The sequence below is a fragment of the Symsagittifera roscoffensis genome, chromosome 2 (assembly GCF_963678635.1).
Source record: "Symsagittifera roscoffensis chromosome 2, txSymRosc1.1, whole genome shotgun sequence".
NCBI classification, from domain to species: domain Eukaryota; kingdom Metazoa; phylum Xenacoelomorpha; order Acoela; family Convolutidae; genus Symsagittifera; species Symsagittifera roscoffensis.
The window spans coordinates 54,084,195-54,108,572 of NC_087063.1; the positions used below are offsets into that span (position 1 = coordinate 54,084,195).

General features: G+C 33.7%; 3 protein-coding genes across 6 annotated transcripts in view; 2 read left to right on the plus strand and 1 right to left on the minus strand.

Annotated features, from left to right (window-relative positions):
* LOC134839138 (transcription factor Dp-1-like) overlaps window positions 1-24,378 on the minus strand; it is a 367,543-nt gene that overhangs the window by 270,612 nt on the left and 72,553 nt on the right. The gene's annotated exons all lie outside the window — the stretch shown is intronic.
* LOC134839139 (septin-2-like) overlaps window positions 1-24,378 on the plus strand; it is a 411,571-nt gene that overhangs the window by 95,694 nt on the left and 291,499 nt on the right. The gene's annotated exons all lie outside the window — the stretch shown is intronic.
* The window catches only part of LOC134840178 (transient receptor potential cation channel subfamily M member 1-like), a 54,213-nt gene that overhangs the window by 24,723 nt on the left and 5,112 nt on the right, over window positions 1-24,378 (plus strand). The window contains exons 7-9 of the mRNA XM_063855891.1: window positions 20-434; window positions 516-565; window positions 829-1,171. Of these exons, the coding sequence (XP_063711961.1) occupies window positions 20-434; window positions 516-565; window positions 829-1,171 (808 nt within the window). The remainder of the gene's footprint in view (window positions 1-19; window positions 435-515; window positions 566-828; window positions 1,172-24,378) is intronic.

The following is a 24,378-nucleotide window of genomic DNA, read 5'->3' on the forward strand; positions in this document are numbered from 1 at the left end:
CTAAATTGTTTTTTTTTAGAGCTCATTCTAACAGTTTGGACTGGTCGACTGCAATCACACGTGAAAGATCGGTACATTCTGCTCGGACTTGTTTGTCCTTGGATGATACCTATGCTTGAGTTCGAATCATCAGAACGCCATGCCAGTGTCCTTAACCTTCTACAGGATCCGAGAATAATCACTAACATTTTATCCTTGAGAACCGATTCTGTAATATCCAAGTACCGCATGTTCTATATGGCTCCGATAACTAAATTCTGGGGTAATTTTGTGACGTTTTTATTCTTTTTGGGGCTATTTTCTCAGTTCATGCTTTCAAAAGCGAGATACGAAACCATAGGAGTGATGGAATGTGCATTGATGACCTATGCAGTCGCTGCTACAGTCGAAGAGGTTGTGCAGTTCCACGAATATGGCGACAACTACTCGACGCGGTTAAAAAACTATTTCAAACCAGACACGAACAAACTAGACTCAGCCGTTCTTTTCATGTTCATGTTAACTTTTCTGATTAGAATCCTAAGATATGACTTATTCTTGGGTTTCTCCGCTGCCTACATCACAGGTCACGTGACGAAATTCAAGCAGACATTTGAACTCAACCTTTTCAATAATTTTTCTATAAATACCTTTTGCCTTCAATTATAAGATAATAGTTTTCCACTTGCTTCAGGGATTTTTTAAACCTTTTTTTCTAAAACTTATTACATTTTTTGACTAATTCATATCAACGTTTACGAGTAAAAAGTCAGTTTGCAAATATTCGGTTTCTCTACAATTTTCATTAGATGATCTCGATGATGTCTGCTTGATACTCCCCCGTCGCAGATATCTTTTACACGACTAGTTTGATTCTCGGCTATGTCCGAGTTCTATTCTTTGTCATGATTAAACCTTCTCTCGGGCCATACATAATCATGCTCCAATTCATGGTCAAAGATCTAACGGCGTTCATGGTAATTCTTGTGAGCTGTGTGCTTGGTTTCGGAGTAGCAATGGAGGCCCTCCTCGTCGCCAACTCCCCGGAAAAATCTCTCTGGATAGAGATCTGGGGCTTCCTAGTAAAACCGACTATGCAGATGTATGGTTTTGATCTGTTTCTAGACGACATTGCTCTGGCGTTCAATTGTTCTGCTCCGGACGATGAAAGTTTTTCGACTAACGTCCTTGGGTATGAAAATGAAAAGCGGATTGAAACCATACTTTAATTTTGAGGTTTTTGTGCGAGATCGAAGTGTACTTTTTAAATCTAGGTTTTACAATATTAAATCTAGTTATTTTTTCATATTTTCTTAAACCCAAAATTCTTTTTTTAAGCTTTTTAACAACACTATAAATCCATTTGGTACGTATAAAAGGACTATTTGCTTCGAATAAATTGAATTAAAGCATGCAGATTTGATGCTGTAAAATGGTAGCCGTGGAAAATTCTTGTGATTTATGTACGAGGTACTGTACTCATAGAGTAATTTCAGACAAGGTACACCGTATGTTCGTCACGCAATCTTGTTTTCGGCCGGATAGATTCGTGCAACTTCTTAGTCTAATAGCAATCTTCATCTTACTCTTATATCTCTTAGTCTCAACAGATCTAGTGTATACTTTTATTTACAAGTTAGTTCTTGGAGTTTATCCAGAAGGAGAACAACTGTACTCTAAGAATTATTCAAATCGTTCTGCTGCTACAACTACAAATAGTTTCAGGTGTTACAAATAAAAGCCAATGTTAGTGATGGAATATGATTGGTTAGTTAAGAATATTTTACAGAGATTGTTTTATCAATAATATTATTGGTTTATAAATACTAGTTACGAACTAGTTCCGCCCATCCGGGGCTTAGAGAATTTTTAGTTTTTAATTATTTATTGTAGTGAAGGACGGTTGAGGTAGTTTTCTTTTAGAGGTTTGAGCAGTGACTTCTTGAAGAGAGAAGAGATGTAATAGTTTGGGTAGAGAGAAGAAGAACATTTGTTCGTGTTCCAAATGTGGGTCTCGTTTGAATGTGGATCGTCTTGGGTGATTGTGTCCGGAATTCAGACCGATGCAATGATGTGTTGATTTCGTTAAGCTTAGAGCGAGGCTAAGTGCAAGATGAAGTTTGACTTTTCCGTGTGAAGTGCCAAGTGACTAGGAACGGTATCTGAGATCAACATCGAGTTGGCCATTGGTCTTTTTTCCATTGGTATTCCTTTGGTATTCCTTTGCTGTTGGGTCCATACTTAAAATGCTTTGACGGTTCTGACTACGTCAACAAACGTAATAGATTTGCCATTCCAGAGTTGGATTGTAATCGAGTGTTCATCTCCTTTTACTGCTCGTTCCATTGGCTCTAAGAAATCTTTTGAATCATACTGCATTATATATCTACATCTTGTTAGTGAAGTCAGTTTTTACTTATGATTTAATAATAGTTATTGTCGCAGAAGCGTTTTTGTTTTAGTTCAGTTAATTTAAAGAGTCGCTCACCCTAGAGCAACTCTCATCAAAAATAGAGTATGGGTCACTAAGCGTGGTTGAAGCGCGGTGGGTTAGGCCGGCTATAGAGCAAGCTCAGGACGTCCCTCTGGTTGGTGAGGCCAGGAGTAAACTTTTATCTTCTCTTTGGACAGAGTCTTTTTTTGTGTTCAACCTTTTATTTCCTTTTTATCATGTGTTTTCTTTTTTTTTATGGTTCTGTCTTTTTCTCAAAAATAGAAAGTAGCGTTTTGGGTTTGTCTTTTGACTTTTTAGTGTTTCATTTGGTTTCAAAAAAAACTTGAAAACAAGAAATTATCCAGTATTGATCTGGGTTTAATCCGGTTTGGGTACCGTGGGACTTTCTTTCTTATTCATGGTATTTGTTTGCGGTTTTATGGCGTTAGTAAGCTGCGTTGGTTAGCTTGAGTTTATTCTTATATTTCCTTTCAACCGGGTTAAAGGAAAGTTTGAAAATTGTGAAAACAAGTTAGAGTTGGTATCAGTTAGTTTTGAAACTAAAAATTCACTTATCAAACACTTCTTCGTGGAGAGTTGTGCGAATTGGTGGAAAGAGTGGGTGGCATTTAGGCGAGTGCAGAGATTGAAAGTTTACAAAGGAAGCTTAACATGAAACAAATAGTTTTCTTTTGATTTATTTGCAGTATTTATGATTTTACTGTTCTAATCATTTACTTCATTTGTTAAATAGGATTTTAGGAGCTCTAGAAAAAAGTTTACAATTTTTGATTTGGGTTTGTTTGTTTTTAGATGAACGGTCGGTGAAATCTAAAAAAAGGAAAGTGAGACAATTGTATAATATGGTGAGCGTTTTCAAATAATTGTTAGTTGAAATATTCATTTATACTTAGAAAGAGTTGTCTTCATCAAAAAATCCATATGAGAAGTTAGAGCGAATTGTGTTGGATGATGTGAAAAAATTCGCAAGCATGCGGACGATGTGTTTAGTCTGAAGCAGAGGCCCGAGAAGCTCTAACACTCGGCAAGGTATTTAGTTCTTCATTTTTATGTCAAAATACATGAGATGTGTTTTGGATTAAAATATATAATTTATGATTCTATTTAATATTATGTATCTACTCTAGTATGGGGATTTCAATTGACTGTATATACTCGAGGGGGATGATTAGTGTGCAGGAGTCGTCAACATCAGAGGATTTCGTTGGTGGGCAGAATATATACAATTGTCGAATTGGATCGTAGTTACGGACGATGCCGTGAAGATTAGTATTCTTTATACAATCAGAAAAATTTAGGAAATATGGTGAAGTGTATTTGGAGTTAATGAAAGTAAATCTGTGTTGTGGGTTTCATGATAGGGTCGTCTTCAATATCTGTGTCTTCCATTTAGCGTGTAATAGCGTGGTAATAATAACTAATGGAAAATCTGTTAGCTCGTGGTGCTATAAATCTGTGTAGTATCTGGTTTAGTCCTGTAGTATTGAATTGTTTCTCGTGTCGTGCAGTTGTTAGTTTATGTAAACGGGATTGGCATAGTTCGTTATCAGCGGGATTATTGTATAAGGGAAGAGCTAATGGATTAGTAAAGTGGTAGTATGAGGAAACAGGCTATACTCATCAACGAAGTTCAGTTGGTCGTTCTTAGTGGTCTGGTAGTATGTGTACTGTGGGAAAATGGAAAAAATGGTAAGTTTTAAGAATTCGTTACTGTTAGTATGGACTGGATGAAGGGAAAATAGCTGGGCTGGTCGGGGTGGCTGAGCAGTTGGGATTGTGCATTAGGATGTTTACGTTTGAAAACTCTGTGGGCTCTTGTTTTTATTTCGTTGGATGAGTGGTTTGAGGAATCAGAGGTTGATATGGAGTGTGATAGCTGATTAATTGTTAGTGTAATAGTATTTTGAAGTTGCTGTTGCAGGGTGATGAAGTTATCTAATTCATGCTTTAGTTCGTCAGTGACGGGGCTAAGTGGGTCGGGTTGATCGCTGGTCATTGGGAAAAGAATGGGAGTGGTGTCAGTATAGGAATAGGGGGTTGGGGAGGGTTCATTGGGAAGATGGGAAGTAAGGGGCTGGAAAGGGGGTTGCGAAAAAGGTGATGGACTGGGTTCGGAGTCTTGAAATTCGTCTTAGGTATCTATGTCGGAATTATTGAATTGGGAAATTGTTTTAATAATAGTTGGTGTGGAATTATCAGAATCCATGCGTGGTGAGAAGTCAGGTTGGAAAGGAAAATGCGAGAGGAGTGACATTCGAGGTTGGATGGGTAGGAAAGTCAACGGTTGAGGGATCCAATATGGCGGCTCATCGTGGGCTAAAAAATGTTTGTTTTGAGAACGCAAATTTGTGGTATGTGGTTGTTTTACAATCTGTTCATATGTGTCGTCAATGTTTGGCTGGTGAAGTGCTATATGAGATACTGGGCTTTGTGAGTAGCTATGACTTTGATAGATGTGCTCTGTTACTGCTAATGTATTTCTGTAATTTCGTGGTACCAAATATAAGGGGTGATTGTTATGTAGGTTAGGTAACTGTGGTGGTGCTGTGGGTGTTGGGTTTGTATTGTATTGTGAAGGATCGTATGAGTTTGGTGTTGTTGATAGTTTTTTATTTTAATCGCCAACTTGAGCGTCGAGGAGAACTTTATGATTCGAATTTGAAACAATTCCGAAAAATCCTGCAAATGAAACACGTGCTACAATTGCTTGTTTATTTACTTGTGTATTTATCGCGCATGTGTTGTAGATTCTTTTCAATACTGAGAAGAGGAATCCGAGAAGAGGAACATGGCGTATAATACAGTCAGTCTTTCTAAGATCTAGTACGGCCATCCTAGAAAAACGAGAAGATCACTTTTTAGGTTTAAAAAACTAAAAATATATATAAGTGATATATCCTGTGGACGGTACTTTTTACTAATAAGATGTATATAGTCTTTTATATCTTTAAAACATCTGCTGTAATATTGTGCGTAGATACCTGACAAATGTGCGGTTTCAACGAGTTTTCTCTAGTTTTGATCTATTGATTGTCTTTGTATCGTATCCATTTTAGTGAGGAGTTCTTGAAATTGTTGTGTTCGAATCAGATGTTCTATATCTGATCTTGAGTATATAACTATCGGTTGTAAGTCTATATTTGGGTTACGAGCGCTTGCTCTTATACTTTCTGGTGAGAGTTTCTTTAATGGTGGCATGAGAGTAGGGTATGGAAATGGAGATAATTTTTTTCCTCGTTTGTGTTTAGCTGTACTACCTTGTGGCTATTTTCAGATCCACATGGGATAGCTCTATCCCAAAAAAAATGCGTCTTGAAAAGGTATCAACAAAACATACCTTATTTTTGTAGGATATAGGGATAATTTTGTAACATCATTTATCTTTAAAAACGTATAATGGTGATACTTTTTTAATACATGTGTAGAACCAGAGAATGTTTCCTTCGTAGTTAATAATAATTGATCTATTTGCTGATAATAAAAATCCATTTTAGGGTATTTTTGATACTGCAAATGCAAGTGATTGTAATATTTGTGTACGTTCGATTTCACATAAGCGATGAAGTTTTTCTAGTTCGGATAGTGAAATTTTTTGAAAAATTTTTACTTATTGTGGAGTCCAATTTCATATCTAGGTGTATATCATTGTGGATTGCACCATAAGAAGTGTTATTCCTTTGTGAAAATTCTTGTAAACGTGTGCTATCTTTATCTTGCGGGCAAATTTTTCCGCCAGGGTTTCTTGTGCTTTTCAAAACTGTTACTGTGATATAAGATTTCTTATCGTTACGCTTTTAATTTGGGTGTATAATTAGTTTTCCTGTTTTCACGTCGAGACTTCTTTCGTACTCGACAAGAATTTTTGAATATTGTGTCTTGAAAAGTGGTGTGATATATTTACAAACGACTTCTGTTTCAAGTTAGATTTGAAAACGTGTTAACTTGTTTTCAATAACGTCAAAATTTTATAATATTGTGGTTTTGATCTTTTTTTGTCAGGGTTACGATTTTTGCGTGATGAAAATTATCTTCATCATGTATATATAAGGGCAAATAACAATCAATTGAGTCTTTAGTATGTTGGCAATAACCTTGTGCGTTTTTGAGGAGTTTACTGTGAATTTTAATGATTTTCGTGGTTTTTGATTGAAAGCCATTTCATATGGTGATAGTCCTTATGTCCTGAGTTGTTGTTATTTGTGAATTATAAGCTAATGGAATTAGTTTTACGTCAGTTGACCATTCAGCGTACTTTTTATCCTTTCCATTTATGATACATCTAAGATATCCCTGTAGGGAACAGTTCATACCTTCGACAAAACCATTAGTCCATGGGGCATGAGATGTTCGGGGTTTATGTCTAATGTTATAAAGATGACAAAATGTGATGATTTCATTATTTATGAATTCACTGCCGCTGTCTGTGACAAGGGTTTTTGGTAATCCAAATTTGGCTATCCCATGTTTGCAGAGTGTTGTGTATGCATACTAAGCGTTACAATGAGGTACAGGTTTCAGTGCTACGTAATGGGTAAATGCATCAACTATTACAATTATGCGTCAATTTCCTTCTGAGGAGAGCGATATAGAGCCTTTTGTGTCAAATGATACTCCGTGGTTAAAATATACCCTTTGTCCTCAAAAATCTCGTTTTTCTGCCAATTGTTTTTGCTGTGGATGTGGTTCATTCAGATGTATTGTTATGCAGTCAATACAAATTTTTTTAATCTAAATTGGTGCATTTGAAAAGTGAAAATTCGAATAAGGTTTGAACATGTTTTTCTGATCCTACATGTCCTTTTGCATTTAAGTAAAGTGAGATGTGAAATGCTAGAAGCATTATACTCAATGGTAGTCAGGAAACTTTTGTTTCTGAGTTTTTTTATTCCAAAAGAATACTTTTCTCATTTTTTGTTGTGCTATTGAATTTTCGGAAACATCTGACGAGTGTTTTATTTCTTATAATTGGCATGCCTGCATTTTTAGGTTTTGTTTTATACTAATGCCAGGATTTAAGTTGTCTAATTACCGGTCCAAGGTTTGATTTTTTTTGTAAAAAATCAAGTGTTAATTTTTCTGCAACTGGTAGAGAAATATTTTGAATTTCGGTGTTTGAGAGAGGCATATTATGTAAGGGGTCTTCTAAATTAAAAGTTTTATTTATAGTGCATTTCGAATTGAAATCTGGGGGTCCTGGTAATTTTATGCTATCAGTTAAGTTTTTTTTTCTATTAAGGGTAATAGGTTTTTCCTATTTAAATTTTGATTAGGTGATTTTGAAATCTTTGAGTTCTATGGTTTGTGTTTGATTGTTGTGTAAATAGGAAAATTATAGATATGTGATTAAAAAAAAATTCATATTTTGTGAGAGTAAAATTTTTGGCTGTTCGTTTTCTCATAATTGTAAAGAGTCCAACTTTGGCTTTTGTAAATAGTATTGAATATGCTGAAATAAGGTTCATTTTGTTTTTACTTTTGCATGATAGTAATTGAGCTGCGTAATAGTAATGGATCTGGATCTATGATTGTGTCTGATATCTGTTCTGTGAGGAGAGTTTTCGTTTCATCAGAACGTTTTTGGTGTTCCAATGTCCATTCAAAATTATTTAGTAGTCTAAGAATATTATAAAACGGTCTTAGATTTAGTTGAGTTTTATAGACATATTTACTTACAAAATTTTGCATGCTAAAAAATTCTTGAATTTTTTTCTTATTTGATGGGAGTAAAAGTTCCAATATAGTATTTTTTGGTTGAAGTTTCACTTTTAGTATCAATGTTAGGATGGAAGAGTCTTTTGTTATTACTTTGATCAAAAGATTCGTGATCGAGTCTATATTTGTTTCCATCTGAGACTTGAGAGCAGTGTAATTTTTTCTCTCAAAATTTTGCTGTGAAATTAGATCAGTACCATCTTTTAAGTCATGTGTTTATTGTGTTTTTTCTAATTGATTTTTCCAATCGAAAACATTACTTCTTGGTATCCCTTGATTTTTGTGTCAGGTTTACAATTAGAGAGTTACCAATTCTAATGTGTGGTATCCATTTTTTGTCAGGTAGATAATAAGGTCCGTGTGCGCCGTGGAATTGGTATTTAGCGTCTAATTTAATTCGACTTGGGTATCTTTCGAGTTCTGCTTGATAAGCAGAGTCCAAAAAGACTTGAAAGTTTACTAATTTGCAATTTGAGCCATTAATCGTAGTGAATTTTAATCGTTTTAGTTCGTTTTTGCAATCTTCAGGGTTAAGATGGAAGAACTTTTTGATATTACTTAGATCAAAAGATTTGTGATCGAGTCTATCTTTGTTTCCATCTGAAACTTGAGAGCAGTGTAATTTTCTTCACAGTCATAATGTGTAACTAAGAAATCATGTGGTCCTGTTGGAGGGGAGCAATTTTGATAGGATGTTCGTTCTAAAAGAACTAGTGGAGAGAAGGTCTGTAGTAAAAAAAACTATTGAAGGATACATATGTAGGATAGCCCGAATATGGGTCATAGAATGTTATATATCCAAGAGTCTTTTTTGTATATCTCTCGTATCTATAGAAAAGCATTGTTGTGATAAACGGAGGTGAGAATTGAGCTGTTTTATTTTGTGGAACTTAAAGTAGTGGGCGATGAACTAAAACTTTTAGTTTTTTTTTATTTCAAATTTAAGTGTTAGATTGTCTGAGTAGGAATCTGTAAATTTTGTTCTTGTCTTTCTTTGTGGAAGTCGTGTCTATATTGTAATCAGTTTAGTGCCCAAATATGTTGTCTACTACTGTCAAAATATTGATCAAATAGGGGAGGGGCTGATACGAACGTATTCCAATCTAATCGTAGAGCTATATTAGTGGCTAAAAGTTCACAATATCGATCGTCTATTTTTGTAAGGAAATTTAGGTGAAATGTAGTGGTTAGAGTTTGATTTGTTGTTGAAGGGGCTGATGTTAGTGATCGGGTCTCGTTTCTGGTAGTGACAAGGATGTGTCTAATGATATATCTACAGGGTCTTTTAGTAAATTTGGTTCACCTTGAGTGAATGCTTGTGTAACCCAATGTGGAAGACGTTCTGTTGATGTGGGGGGATTAGAAGGGTTTTCACGATTTTGTTTGGAAATTGGTGTTGATCCTAAATATTCAGATGGAACAATTGGAGTGTTTTGTTGTGAAACTTATTGTAGTGATGAAAGGGTGAAGGTAGTAGTTTGAGTTGTTTTATCAGAGAGGTCTGAAGGGTTTCGAGATGGTCATGAGGGTATATTAAAATGAACTCTGGGTAGTGCAAGGCTTCTATTTCTATGGGGATGGATAATTTGTCTTTCTATTGTAGATGTTTGATTTTGGTTTTGGCTTGGATGTCTAGTTCTATTAAGTTCTTGTGGGAGAGAAGGGTAGATGTTATACTTTGATTTGTTTTGTGGTTCGCTTCGAGGTGCGTGGCGGATTGCTGGTATCAAAATTTAGGTAACGATGCGTGTCTTTCTTCGAATGTTTAGGGATTTTCTTGAAAAGAAATGCGTGTAGAAGATTGAGATTGATTTGTTTGACTAGATCTTGGTGTTGTTGGGGGATCTTGGGATGTCCTGGTCGCTGGGGATTTTTGGGTTGGTTGTTGATTAGCAACTTTGGAAAATTTGACTCTCTTTCTTTTATTAATTAACTCTATGTTTTTTATTTTTTTTCTGCTACAAAAAATATTAATAGAATTGTTGCTAGTGCAAAGGAGATTTTGTATTTTTATATGCTTTTCCAAATAGTCAAATTTAGAGAATTATACGAAGAGAAGAAAGCTGTGTTTCTATTCGAATAAATATCGTAACAGTTACTTTTTTGATGCAATTTCGTACCTGAGGAGGCGGTCAAGGTTTTTTCAGAAGTTATAGTAGGCTTTTATGAGGTAACGGAAAAATACAAAGAAGCTTCACAAAATTATGAAAAGGAGAGTTGCTATTTCTAAAGTACCTATGATGAAAAAATACAAAGTTGAAAAAAAGTTGCAAAAATTAATTTGAGACAAATTTTGAAATGATTATTTTGGAATCTTGAACTGGTCGAGAGAGAAGCATTTGAAAAATGATAGGTTCGTCGATATTTATTATTATTTTTGAGATGAAAATCGAGTGTGGTCGGATTGTTTATTGATTTTTGACAAGTGGGTTGAATATGGGCAATGCTTGGTGAAGAGAAGTCTAGTTCTAGGAATGACCTTCTTAGTTTTTTTATTGGATGGTTAGAGGTTTTTTGATGTTGGGCCGACTTTAGGGTAAATGAATGTCGGATTTTGTCTCAAGGCTTATTTTGGGGGAAATTTGTGGTATAAGTTGAGACAATATTGTTGATTTTTGTACCGGGTGATTGGGGAGGGTTGTAACCTTTATATTATGCTTATTCAAGTTGTCAAATATGAGCGTTTTGCTTATTTTTGACCTGTAGGTCTTTTAGTAACAATTTCATATCAATTTGAAGCTAGCAATTTTTCGGCTAGTGAAGTGGCGTCAAAATGGGATGCTGTTTCGAGTTGAAATTGATTAGTTGAATTGGAACTAGTTTGATAAAGCTTTGAATTCAAATATTCCGAAGAAAATTGATATAATTCGAAATGACTTGAGTTTAATTAATGTATCTTAATTAATCAGAAGGGATTTCTGAAATTCAATCTTCTTTAATGTTACAAGGGTTTTTGTACAATTTTTGTCAATTATGGTTCTTTTCGGATAGGTGGCAATTTTTTAGATTTTCTTTTTTGTGTTATAAAATTTGGGATTAAAACATATGTTCCGATTTTTAAATTGGTGGCTGGTGTGACACGAGAACTTTTTTGTGATTGAAATTTTTGTCTTTGTAATATTGTTTTGGCTATTTTGTGATAAATTTCATTGTAATTTTTTTTTCGGTTTAGAATTTTTTCTGTATGTAATCCGGAGTCTAATGTTAGGATTTTTGCGTGATGAAAATGATCTTCATCATGAATATAATGGCAAATAACAATAAATTGAGTCTTTAGTATGTTGGCAAAAACCTTGTGCATTTTTGAGGAGTTTACTGTGAATTTTAATGATATTCGTGGTTTTTGATTGAAAGCCATTTCACATGGTGATAGTCCTAGAGTTGTTGTTATTTGTGAATTACTTACAAAATTTTGCATGCTAAAAAATTCTTGAATTTTTTTCTTATTTGATGGGAGTAAAAGTTCCAATATAGTATTTTTTGGTTGAAGTTTCACTTTAGTATCAATGTTAGGATGGAAGAGTCTTTTGTTATTACTTTGATCAAAAGATTCGTGATCGAGTCTATATTTGTTTCCATCTGAGACTTGAGAGCAGTGTAATTTTTTCTCTCAAAATTTTGCTGTGAAATTAGATCAGTACCATCTTTTAAGTCATGTGTTTATTGTGTTTTTTCTAATTGATTTTTCCAATCGAAAACATTACTTCTTGGTATCCCTTGATTTTTGTGTCAGGTTTACAATTAGAGAGTTACCAATTCTAATGTGTGGTATCCATTTTTTGTCAGGTAGATAATAAGGTCCGTGTGCGCCGTGGAATTGGTATTTAGCGTCTAATTTAATTCGACTTGGGTATCTTTCGAGTTCTGCTTGATAAGCAGAGTCCAAAAAGACTTGAAAGTTTACTAATTTGCAATTTGAGCCATTAATCGTAGTGAATTTTAATCGTTTTAGTTCGTTTTTGCAATCTTCAGGGTTAAGATGGAAGAACTTTTTGATATTACTTAGATCAAAAGATTTGTGATCGAGTCTATCTTTGTTTCCATCTGAAACTTGAGAGCAGTGTAATTTTCTTCACAGTCATAATGTGTAACTAAGAAATCATGTGGTCCTGTTGGAGGGGAGCAATTTTGATAGGATGTTCGTTCTAAAAGAACTAGTGGAGAGAAGGTCTGTAGTAAAAAAAACTATTGAAGGATACATATGTAGGATAGCCCGAATATGGGTCATAGAATGTTATATATCCAAGAGTCTTTTTTGTATATCTCTCGTATCTATAGAAAAGCATTGTTGTGATAAACGGAGGTGAGAATTGAGCTGTTTTATTTTGTGGAACTTAAAGTAGTGGGCGATGAACTAAAACTTTTAGTTTTTTTTATTTCAAATTTAAGTGTTAGATTGTCTGAGTAGGAATCTGTAAATTTTGTTCTTGTCTTTCTTTGTGGAAGTCGTGTCTATATTGTAATCAGTTTAGTGCCCAAATATGTTGTCTACTACTGTCAAAATATTGATCAAATAGGGGAGGGGCTGATACGAACGTATTCCAATCTAATCGTAGAGCTATATTAGTGGCTAAAAGTTCACAATATCGATCGTCTAATTTTGTAAGGAAATTTAGGTGAAATGTAGTGGTTAGAGTTTGATTTGTTGTTGAAGGGGCTGATGTTAGTGATCGGGTCTCGTTTCTGGTAGTGACAAGGATGTGTCTAATGATATATCTACAGGGTCTTTTAGTAAATTTGGTTCACCTTGAGTGAATGCTTGTGTAACCCAATGTGGAAGACGTTCTGTTGATGTGGGGGGATTAGAAGGGTTTTCACGATTTTGTTTGGAAATTGGTGTTGATCCTAAATATTCAGATGGAACAATTGGAGTGTTTTGTTGTGAAACTTATTGTAGTGATGAAAGGGTGAAGGTAGTAGTTTGAGTTGTTTTATCAGAGAGGTCTGAAGGGTTTCGAGATGGTCATGAGGGTATATTAAAATGAACTCTGGGTAGTGCAAGGCTTCTATTTCTATGGGGATGGATAATTTGTCTTTCTATTGTAGATGTTTGATTTTGGTTTTGGCTTGGATGTCTAGTTCTATTAAGTTCTTGTGGGAGAGAAGGGTAGATGTTATACTTTGATTTGTTTTGTGGTTCGCTTCGAGGTGCGTGGCGGATTGCTGGTATCAAAATTTAGGTAACGATGCGTGTCTTTCTTCGAATGTTTAGGGATTTTCTTGAAAAGAAATGCGTGTAGAAGATTGAGATTGATTTGTTTGACTAGATCTTGGTGTTGTTGGGGGATCTTGGGATGTCCTGGTCGCTGGGGATTTTTGGGTTGGTTGTTGATTAGCAACTTTGGAAAATTTGACTCTCTTTCTTTTATTAATTAACTCTATGTTTTTTATTTTTTTCTGCTACAAAAAATATTAATAGAATTGTTGCTAGTGCAAAGGAGATTTTGTATTTTTATATGCTTTTCCAAATAGTCAAATTTAGAGAATTATACGAAGAGAAGAAAGCTGTGTTTCTATTCGAATAAATATCGTAACAGTTACTTTTTTGATGCAATTTCGTACCTGAGGAGGCGGTCAAGGTTTTTTCAGAAGTTATAGTAGGCTTTTATGAGGTAACGGAAAAATACAAAGAAGCTTCACAAAATTATGAAAAGGAGAGTTGCTATTTCTAAAGTACCTATGATGAAAAAATACAAAGTTGAAAAAAAGTTGCAAAAATTAATTTGAGACAAATTTTGAAATGATTATTTTGGAATCTTGAACTGGTCGAGAGAGAAGCATTTGAAAAATGATAGGTTCGTCGATATTTATTATTATTTTTGAGATGAAAATCGAGTGTGGTCGGATTGTTTATTGATTTTTGACAAGTGGGTTGAATATGGGCAATGCTTGGTGAAGAGAAGTCTAGTTCTAGGAATGACCTTCTTAGTTTTTTTATTGGATGGTTAGAGGTTTTTTGATGTTGGGCCGACTTTAGGGTAAATGAATGTCGGATTTTGTCTCAAGGCTTATTTTGGGGGAAATTTGTGGTATAAGTTGAGACAATATTGTTGATTTTTGTACCGGGTGATTGGGGAGGGTTGTAACCTTTATATTATGTTTATTCAAGTTGTCAAATATGAGCGTTTTGCTTATTTTTGACCTGTAGGTCTTTTAGTAACAATTTCATATCAATTTGAAGCTAGCAATTTTTTGGCCAGTGAAGTGGCGTCAAAATGGGATGCTGTTTCGAGTTGAATTTGATTAGTTGAATTGGAACTAGTTTGATAAAGCTTTGAATTCAAATATTCCGAAGAAAATTGATATAATTCGAAATGACTTGAGTTTAATTAATGTATCTTAATTAATCAGAAGGGATTTCTGAAATTCAATCTTCTTTAATGTTACAAGGGTTTTTGTACAATTTTTGTCAATTATGGTTCTTTTCGGATAGGTGGCAATTTTTTAGATTTTCTTTTTTGTGTTATAAAATTTGGGATTAAAACATATGTTCCGATTTTTAAATTGGTGGCTGGTGTGACACGAGAACTTTTTTGTGATTGAAATTTTTGTCTTTGTAATATTGTTTTGGCTATTTTGTGATAAATTTCATTGTAATTTTTTTTTCGGTTTAGAATTTTTTCTGTATGTAATCCGGAGTCTAATGTTAGGATTTTTGCGTGATGAAAATGATCTTCATCATGAATATAATGGCAAATAACAATAAATTGAGTCTTTAGTATGTTGGCAAAAACCTTGTGCATTTTTGAGGAGTTTACTGTGAATTTTAATGATATTCGTGGTTTTTGATTGAAAGCCATTTCACATGGTGACAGTCCTAGAGTTGTTGTTATTTGTGAATTATAAACCAATGGAAATAGTTTTACGTCAGTTGACCATTCAGCGTACTTATTATCCTTTCCATTTATGATACATCTAAGATATTCCTGTAGGGAACAGTTCATACCTTCGACAAAACTATTAGTCCATGGGGCATGAGATGTTCGGGGTTTATGTCTAATGTTATAAAGATGACAAAATGTGATGATTTCATTATTTATGAATCCACTGCCGCTGTCTGTGACAAGGGTTTTTGGTAATCCAAATTTGGCTATCCAATGTTCGTAGAAAGTTGTGTATGCATCATAGGCATTACAATGAGGTACAGGGTTCAGTGCTACGTTGTGGGTAAATGCATCAATTATTGCAATTATGTATGAACTTCCTTCTGAGGAGGGCAATATATGGCCTTTTGTGTCATATGATACTCCGTGGTTAAAATATACCCTTTATCCTCAAAAATCTCGTTTTTCCGCCAAATGTTTTCGCTGTGGATGTGGTTCATTCAGATGTATTGTTATGCAATCATTACCAAAATTTTTGTATCTAACTTGGTGCATTTGAAAAGTGAAAATTCGAATAAAGTTTGAACATGTTTTTCTGATGCTACAAATCCTTTTGCATTTAAGTAAAGTGAGATGTGAAATGCTAGAAGTATCATACTCAATGGTAGTCAGGGTACTTTTGTTTCTGGGTTTTTTTATTCCAAAAGAATACTATTCTCATTTTTTGTTGTGCTATTGAATTTTCGGAAACATCTGACGAGTGTTTTATTTCCTAAAATTGGCATGCCTGCATTTTTAGGTTTTGTTTTATACTAATGCCAGGATTTAAGTTGTCTAATTACCGGTCCAGGGTTTGATTTTTGTTGTAAAAAATCAAGTGTTAATTTTTCTGTAACTGGTAGAAAAATATTTTGAATTTCGGTGTTTGAGAGAGGCATATTATCTAAGGGGTCTTCTAAATTAAAAGTTTTATTTATAGTGTATTTCGAATTGAAATCTGGGGGTCCTGATAAGTTTATGCTATCAGTTAAAATTTCTTTTTCTATTAAGGGTAATAGGTTTTTCCTATTTAAATTTTGATTAGGTGATTTTGAAATATTTGAATTCTATGGTTTGTGTTTGATTGTTGTGTAAATGGGAAAATTATAGATCTGTGGTAAAAAATTTATATTTTGTGAGAGTATAAATTTTGGCTGTTCGTTTTCTCACAATTGTAAAGAGTCCAACTTTGGCTTTTGTAAATATTATTGAATATGCTGAAATAAGGTTCATTTTGTTTATACTTTTGCATGATAGTAATTGAGCTGCGTAATACTTATGGATCTGGATCTGGGATTGTGTCTGATATCTGTTCTGTGAGGAGAGTTTTCGTTTCATCAGAACGTTTTTGGTGTTCCAATGTCCATTCAAAATTATTTAGTAGTCTAAGAATATTATAAAACGGTCTTAGACATAGTTGAGTTTTATAGACATATTTACTTACAAAATTTAGCATGCTAAGAAATTCTTGAATTTTCTTTTTATTTGATGGGAGTAAAAGTTCCAGTATAGCATTTTTTGGTTGAAGTTTCACTTTTAGTATCAATGTTAGGATGGAAGAATCTTTTGTTATTACTTTGATCAAAAGATTCGTGATCGAGTCTATATTTGTTTCCATCTGAAACTTGAGAGCAGTGTACTTTTTCTCTCAAAATTTTGCTGTGATTTTAGATCCTGTTAAAGTTGTAGTTCGTGCTTTTGAATAAAGTGTTGCTATTATATTTGTTGGTTCTATGTCCTGTGGTTCAGGTTTGCATTGAGCTACTTGAGTTGTTGCGTACTTATGTAATGTTTTTCTTCGCAACCATAATGTGTAACTAGAAGGTCTTGTTGTCCTGTTCGGGGGAAAGGGTTTTGATGAGATGTAGGTTCTAAAAGAACAAGTAGGAGAGGGTTTTAAGAAAAAAACTATTAAAAGATACTTGTGTTAGATAGTCTTGAATATGGGTTGTTGTATCTCATGTATCCAAGTGTCTTTTTCGTATATCTCTCGTATTTATAGAAAAACTCTGTTGTGATGAACGGAGGAGGTAGAGATTGAGCTGTTTTATTTCGTGGAACTAGAGGTAGTGAATAATGAACTAATTTTGTTAAGTTTTTTTTTCAAATTTAGGTGTTAGAATGTCTGAGTAAGAATCTATATATTTTGTTCTTGTCTTTCTTTGTGGATGTCGTGTCTATATTGTAATCAGTTTAGTGCCCAAATACGTTGTCTACTACTGTCAAGTTATTGATCAAATGGGGGAGGAGCTGCTACGAATGTTTTCCAATCTAATCGTAGAGCTATATTAGTGGCTAAAAGTTCACGATATCGATCGTCTATTTTTGTAAGGAAATTTAGGTGAAATGTAGTGGTTGGAGTTTGATTTGTTGTTGAAGGGACTGATGTTACTGATCGGGTCTCGTTTCTGGTAGTGACAAGGATGTGTCTAATGATATATCTACAGGGACTTTTAGTAAATTTGGTTCACCTTGAGTGAATGCTTGTGTACTCCAATGTGGAATTCGTTGTTTTGATGTGGGGGGATTAGAAGGGTTTTCACGATTTTGTTTGGAATTTGGTGTTGATCCTAAATATTCCGATGGAATAATTGAAGTATTTTGTTGTGAAGTTGTTTGTAGTGATGGAAGGGTGGGGGTAGTTTGAGTTGTTTTACTAGAGAGGTCTATAGGGTATGGAGATGGTGATGAGGGTTTTTTAAAATGAACTCTGAGTATTGCAAGGTTTCTATTTCAAAGGGGATGGATAATTTGTCTTTCTATTGTTGATATTTGATTTTGGTTTTGTCTTGGATGTCTAAATCTAATGAGGTCTTGTTGGAGAGAAGGGTAGATGTTATACTTTGGTTCGTTTTGTGATTCGCTTAGAGGTGCTTGGCGGATTGCTGGTATCAAAGGTTTAGATAATAATGCGCGTCTTTTTTCGAATGTGTAGGGATTTTTTTGAAAAGAAATGCCTGTAGATGATTGAGATTGATCTGTTTGACTAGATCCTGTTGTTGTTGGGGGTCTGGGGATGTCCTGGTTGGTGGGTATTGTTGGGTTGGTTGTTGATTAGCAACTTTGGAACATTTTGACTATCTTTCTTTTAATAATTAAATTTATGTTGCTTATAGTATTCTTCTATAAAAATGATTAAGAGGATTGTTGCTAGTGCAAGGAGGATTTTTGTCTTTTTTTATGCATTTAAACATTGTCAAAATTAGGGAAACTAGAAAGGTGAGAAAAATTACGAAGAGAAGAAAGCTGTCTTTCTATTTGAATAAATGCCGTAACAGTTAATCATTAGTTGCATTTTCGTACCTGAGGATGCGGTCAAGATTTGTTAAAAAGTTATAGTAGGCTTTTATGAGGTAACGGAAAAATACAAAGAAGCTTCAAAAAATTATGAAAGCAGAAATGCTATTTCTAAAGTATCTATGATGAAAAAATACAAAGTTGAAATAAAGTGCAAAAATTGAGACAAATTATGAAATGAATATTTTAGAATATTGAATTGGCCGAGAGAGAAGCATTTGGTTCGTCGAAATTTTTTTATTTTTCGAGTTGAAAATCAAGTGTGGTCGGATTGCTTATTGATTTTTGACAAATGGGTTGAATATGGACAGTGCTGGGTGAAGAGAAGTCTGGAGGTCTAGGAATGGCCTTCTTAGTTTTTTTTTATTGGATGGTTAGATGTTTTGAGATGTTGCGCCGAATTTAGGTTAAATGAATGTCGGAATTTGTCTCAAAATAGGCTTATTTTGGGGGAATTTTTAGGTATAAGTTGAGACAATTTTGTTGATTTTTGTAGCGGTTGATAGGGGAGGGTTGTAACATTTTTAATATGTTTGTTCAAGTTGTCAAATATGAGCGCCTTGCTTATTTTTGACCTGTAGGTCTTTTAGTAACAATTTCATATCAATTTGAAGCTAGCAATTTGTCGGCTAGTGAAATGGTGTCAAAAAGGGATGCTGTTTCGAAATGAATTTGATTAGTTGAATTTGAACTAGTTCGATAAAGCTTTGAGTTGAAATTTTGAGAAGAAAATTGATATAATTCGAAATGACTTGAGTTTAATTAATGTATCTTAATTAATCAGAAGGGATTTCTGAAATTCAAACTTCTTTATTATGTTATAAGGGTTTTTGTACAATTTTTAGTCCTGTATAATTGTGTTAATTCGCAAAGGGCGTTTTCTTTTGAGTAATATGGTAAAAGATTGTTTCCATGTTGAACTATTTCTGTTTTGTTAGAATCAATTAATTTATATGAAACGTCAGTGGTTTTGTCAATTATTTGTTATGGTTCTTTTCGGATACGTGGCAATTTTATAGGTTTTTTTTGTATTATAAAATTTGGAATTATAGTTTCTGATTTATAAATTGATGGCTGGTATGAAACGAAAATTATTTGTGATTGAACATTTTGTCTTTGTAAAGGTGTTTTGGCTCTTTTGTGATAAATTTCATTGTAATTTTTTTTCGGTTGAGAATTTTTTCTGTATGTGGTCCGGAGGCTAATTTTAGGGTTTGTGGGCAATGAAAATGATCTTCATCGTGTGTATGTAATGGCAAAATATAAAAAGATGAATCTTTAGTAGGTTGGAAATAAACGTGAGCGTTTTTGAGAAGTTTGCTGTGAATATTAATGGTTTTCGTGGATTTTGATTGAAAACCATTTCATATGGTGATAGTCCTAGAGTTGTTGTTATTTGTGAATTATAATCTAATGGAAATAGTTTTACGTCAGTTGAACTTTCAGTGTACTTATTATCTTTTCCATATATGATACATCTAAGATATTCCTGTAGGGAACAGTTCATACATTCGACGAAACCTTTAGTCCATGGGGCATGAGATGTTCGGGGTTTATGTCTGATGTTATAAAGATGACAAAATGTGATGATTTCATTATTTATGAATTCACTGCCGCTGTCTGTGACAAGGGTTTTTGGTAATCCAAATTTGGCTATCCCATGTTTGCAGAGTGTTGTGTATGCATACTAAGCGTTACAATGAGGTACAGGTTTCAGTGCTACGTAATGGGTAAATGCATCAACTATTACAATTATGCGTGAATTTCCTTCTGAGGAGAGCGATATAGAGCCTTTTGTGTCAAATGATACTCCGTGGTTAAAATATACCCTTTGTCCTCAAAAATCTCGTTTTTCTGCCAATTGTTTTTGCTGTGGATGTGGTTCATTCAGATGTATTGTTATGCAGTCAATACAAATTTTTTTAATCTAAATTGGTGCATTTGAAAAGTGAAAATTCGAACAAGGTTTGAACATGTTTTTCTGATCCTACATGTCCTTTTGCATTTAAGTAAAGTGAGATGTGAAATGCTAGAAGCATTATACTCAATGGTAGTCAGGAAACTTTTGTTTCTGAGTTTTTTTATTCCAAAAGAATACTTTTCTCATTTTTTGTTGTGCTATTGAATTTTCGGAAACATCTGACGAGTGTTTTATTTCTTATAATTGGCATGCCTGCATTTTTAGGTTTTGTTTTATACTAATGCCAGGATTTAAGTTGTCTAATTACCGGTCCAAGGTTTGATTTTTTTTGTAAAAAATCAAGTGTTAATTTTTCTGCAACTGGTAGAGAAATATTTTGAATTTCGGTGTTTGAGAGAGGCATATTATGTAAGGGGTCTTCTAAATTAAAAGTTTTATTTATAGTGCATTTCGAATTGAAATCTGGGGGTCCTGGTAATTTTATGCTATCAGTTAAGTTTTTTTTTTCTATTAAGGGTAATAGGTTTTTCCTATTTAAATTTTGATTAGGTGATTTTGAAATCTTTGAGTTCTATGGTTTGTGTTTGATTGTTGTGTAAATAGGAAAATTATAGATCTATTGATTGTCTTTGTATCGTATCCATTTTAGTGAGGAGTTCTTGAAACTGTTGTGTTCGAATCAGATGTTCTATATCTGATCTTGAGTATATAACTATTGGTTGTAAGTATATATTTGGGTTACGAGCGCTTGCTCTTATACTTTCTGGTGAGAGTTTCTTTAATGGTGGCATGAGAGTAGGGTATGGAAATGGAGATAATTTTTTTCCTCGTTTGTGTTTAGCTGTACCTCCTTGTGGCTATTTTCAGATCCACATGGGATAGCTCTATCCCAAAAAAAATGCGTCTTGAAAAGGTATCAACAAAACATACCTTATTTTTGTAGGATATAGGGATAATTTTGTAACATCATTTATCTTTAAAAACGTATAATGGTGATACTTTTTTAATACATGTGTAGAACCAGAGAATGTTTCCTTCGTAGTTAATAAAAATTGATCTATTTGCTGATAATAAAAATCCATTTTAGGGTATTTTTGATACTGCAAATGCAAGTGATTGTAATATTTGTGTACGTTCGATTTCACATAAGCGATGAAGTGTTTCTAGTTCGGATAGTGAAATTTTTTGAAAAATTTTTACTTATTGTGGAGTCCAATTTCATATCTAGGTGTATATCATTGTGGATTGCACCATAGGAAGTGTTATTCCTTTGTGAAAATTCTTGTAAACGTGTGCTATCTTTATCTTGCGGGCAAATTTTTCCGCCAGGGTTTCTTGTGCTTTTCAAAACTGTTACTGTGATATAAGATTTCTTATCGTTACGCTTTTAATTTGGGTGTATAATTAGTTTTCCTGTTTTCACGTCGAGACTTCTTTGGTACTCGACAAGAATTTTTGAATATTGTGTCTTGAAAAGTGGTGTGATATATTTACAAACGACTTCTGTTTCAAGTTAGATTTGAAAACGTGTTAACTTGTTTTCAATAACGTCAAAATTTTATAATATTGTGGTTTTGATCTTTTTTTGTCAGGGTTACGATTTTTGCGTGATGAAAATTATCTTCATCATTTATATATAAGGGCAAATAACAATCAATTGAGTCTTTAGTATGTTGGCAATAACCTTGTGCGTTTTTGAGGAGTTTACTGTGAATTTTAATGATTTTCGTGGTTTTTGATTGAAAGCCATTTCATATGGTGATAGTCCTTATGTCCTGAGTTGTTGTTATTTGTGAATTATAAGCTAATGGAAATAATTTTACGTCAGTTGACCATTCAGCGTACTTTTTATCCTTTCCATTTATGATACATCTAAGATATTCCTGTAGGGAACAGTTCATACCTTCGACAAAACCATTAGTCCATGGGGCATGAGATGTTCGGGGTTTATGTCTAATGTTATAAAGATGACAAAATGTGATGATTTCATTATTTATGAATTCACTGCCGCTGTCTGTGACAAGGGTTTTTGGTAATCCAAATTTGGCTATCCCATGTTTGCAGAGTGTTGTGTATGCATACTAAGCGTTACAATGAGGTACAGGTTTCAGTGCTACGTAATGGGTAAATGCATCAACTATTACAATTATGCGTGAATTTCCTTCTGAGGAGAGCGATATAGAGCCTTTTGTGTCAAACGATACGTGGTTAAAAAATGAAATTTGTCCTTAAAAATCTTGTTTTTCTGCCAATTGTTTTTGGTGTGGATATGGTTCATTCAGTTGACTTGTTATGCAATCATTACATAAAATTTTATCCAAATTGGTGCATTTGGAAAATATGTAACCAATGGTAGTCAGGTTACCAAAGTAACGTGACTCCAAAGTAACCAATGGTAGTCAGGTTACTTTTGTTTCTGGGTTTCATTATTCCAAAAGAAATGTGCTTAGGTGTGCTCACCTGATTAGGTGATTTTTGCTGTGTGTTGTTTTTGATCCATGATGAGTAAGTTATTGGTTTAAATGTAGATTTTCGAAACAGATCTACTTCATAATGGTTATCTTGCCAATCAAGGTATAATAGAAAAAACTGTAAATTATTTTTTTTTGTGTGGTGTCAGGAGTTTTTTTTGCATATTTGCATTCTAATCATGGTGATTTTCCGTGGTAACAATGTTTTGTGGTATTTCTATGGTTGTTTTTCTTTTTATTATTTCAGGTGGTAAGTTCCGAGTAAGTTTGTCTGGTCATGCAATGTTTTTTCCTTCAGTCCAAACTATGTGAAATTTGGAAATTTCATTGAAAGAAGTTGAAATCTATGAAATCTATGGTTTGTGTTTGATTGTTGTGTAAAAAGGAAAATTATAGATCTGTGGTTGAAAACTCATATTATGTGAGAGTATATATTATGGCTGTTCATTCTCTCATAAGTGTAGAGAGTCTAGCTTTGGCTTTTGTAATTAGTATTGAATTTGCTGAGAAAAGGTTCATTTTGTTTATACGTTTGCATGATAGTAAAAGTACTGCCCCACTTGTAAAATTTGAGGCGTCACACATACCATAAAACGTTTGATCTGGATCTGGGGTTGGGTCTGATATCTGTTCTGTGAGAAAAATGTTTATTTCACCGAAAAGTTTTTGGTGTTCTAATGTCCATTCAAAATTAATTTGCTGTCTAAAAATATTATAAAACGGTCTTAGATATAGTTGAGTCTTATAGACATACTAACTTACAAATTTAGCATGCTAAGAAATTCTTGAATTTTCTTTTTATTTGATGGGGTAAAAGTTTCAATATAGTGTTTTTTTGATTGTATAAAAACATCGTCCAGATATGTAATAACATTCTTACTAAGAATGAGTGGTCCGAAAATTTTGCTCATAAAGGCTGAAAAAGATGCTAGTCCTATGGAAGTTCGATAAAAAAGTCTAAAAAATTCGTATTGTTGGTTTCCAATAACGAATTGTGTTAGGCGTCGTGATTGTTTGTCTGATGGCATTTGATTAGTTGCGCTGTTCATGTTAGCTGTTGTTTAATACTGTCCATTTAGTTAGTTAATATTACCTGGATTGGTTCTATGGGCCAATTACCTTTAGATTCATCAATTGAGATATTTTGCGTCTAAAACAACTTTCAGTGATTCGTCTTTAACGAGAATGATAACAGGGTTTACGAAGATGTTTTCTTTTAGTTGTTCTTCTTTAATCACTTGTGAGATAATTTCATACTGTTTCAGAACGTCTAGTAATATGTTTACTTTGTCTTTTAGGTGAATTGGTTCTTTACTTGCTCGTTGCTTTTTGAAAACTGCGTCAGGTTTAAGAGGTAGGTGTAATGGTGAATTTACTTTTCCAACATTAAAATTAGATGTAGGATAAACCGTTGGGTATTTTAGTAGTAGTTCTGCTAGTTGACCAATTTTTTGGCGAATACTTTGAGAATGTTGAAAGTTGAACATGTGATTAATTTTTGTTGTTCATTTGTGTATTTCGAAATTTGAAATGTTCGTTTAGTATAAGGTGTTTAAATTAGTCTGTATTTCGTTTAGAGCCTTTTGTTATTTTGTTAATGGATAATTCCTCATTAAGAATTGTCGATTGACAATTCTCTATTAGTTTTAAAATGTTTTTTACTCTAAATGCTTTTTCTTT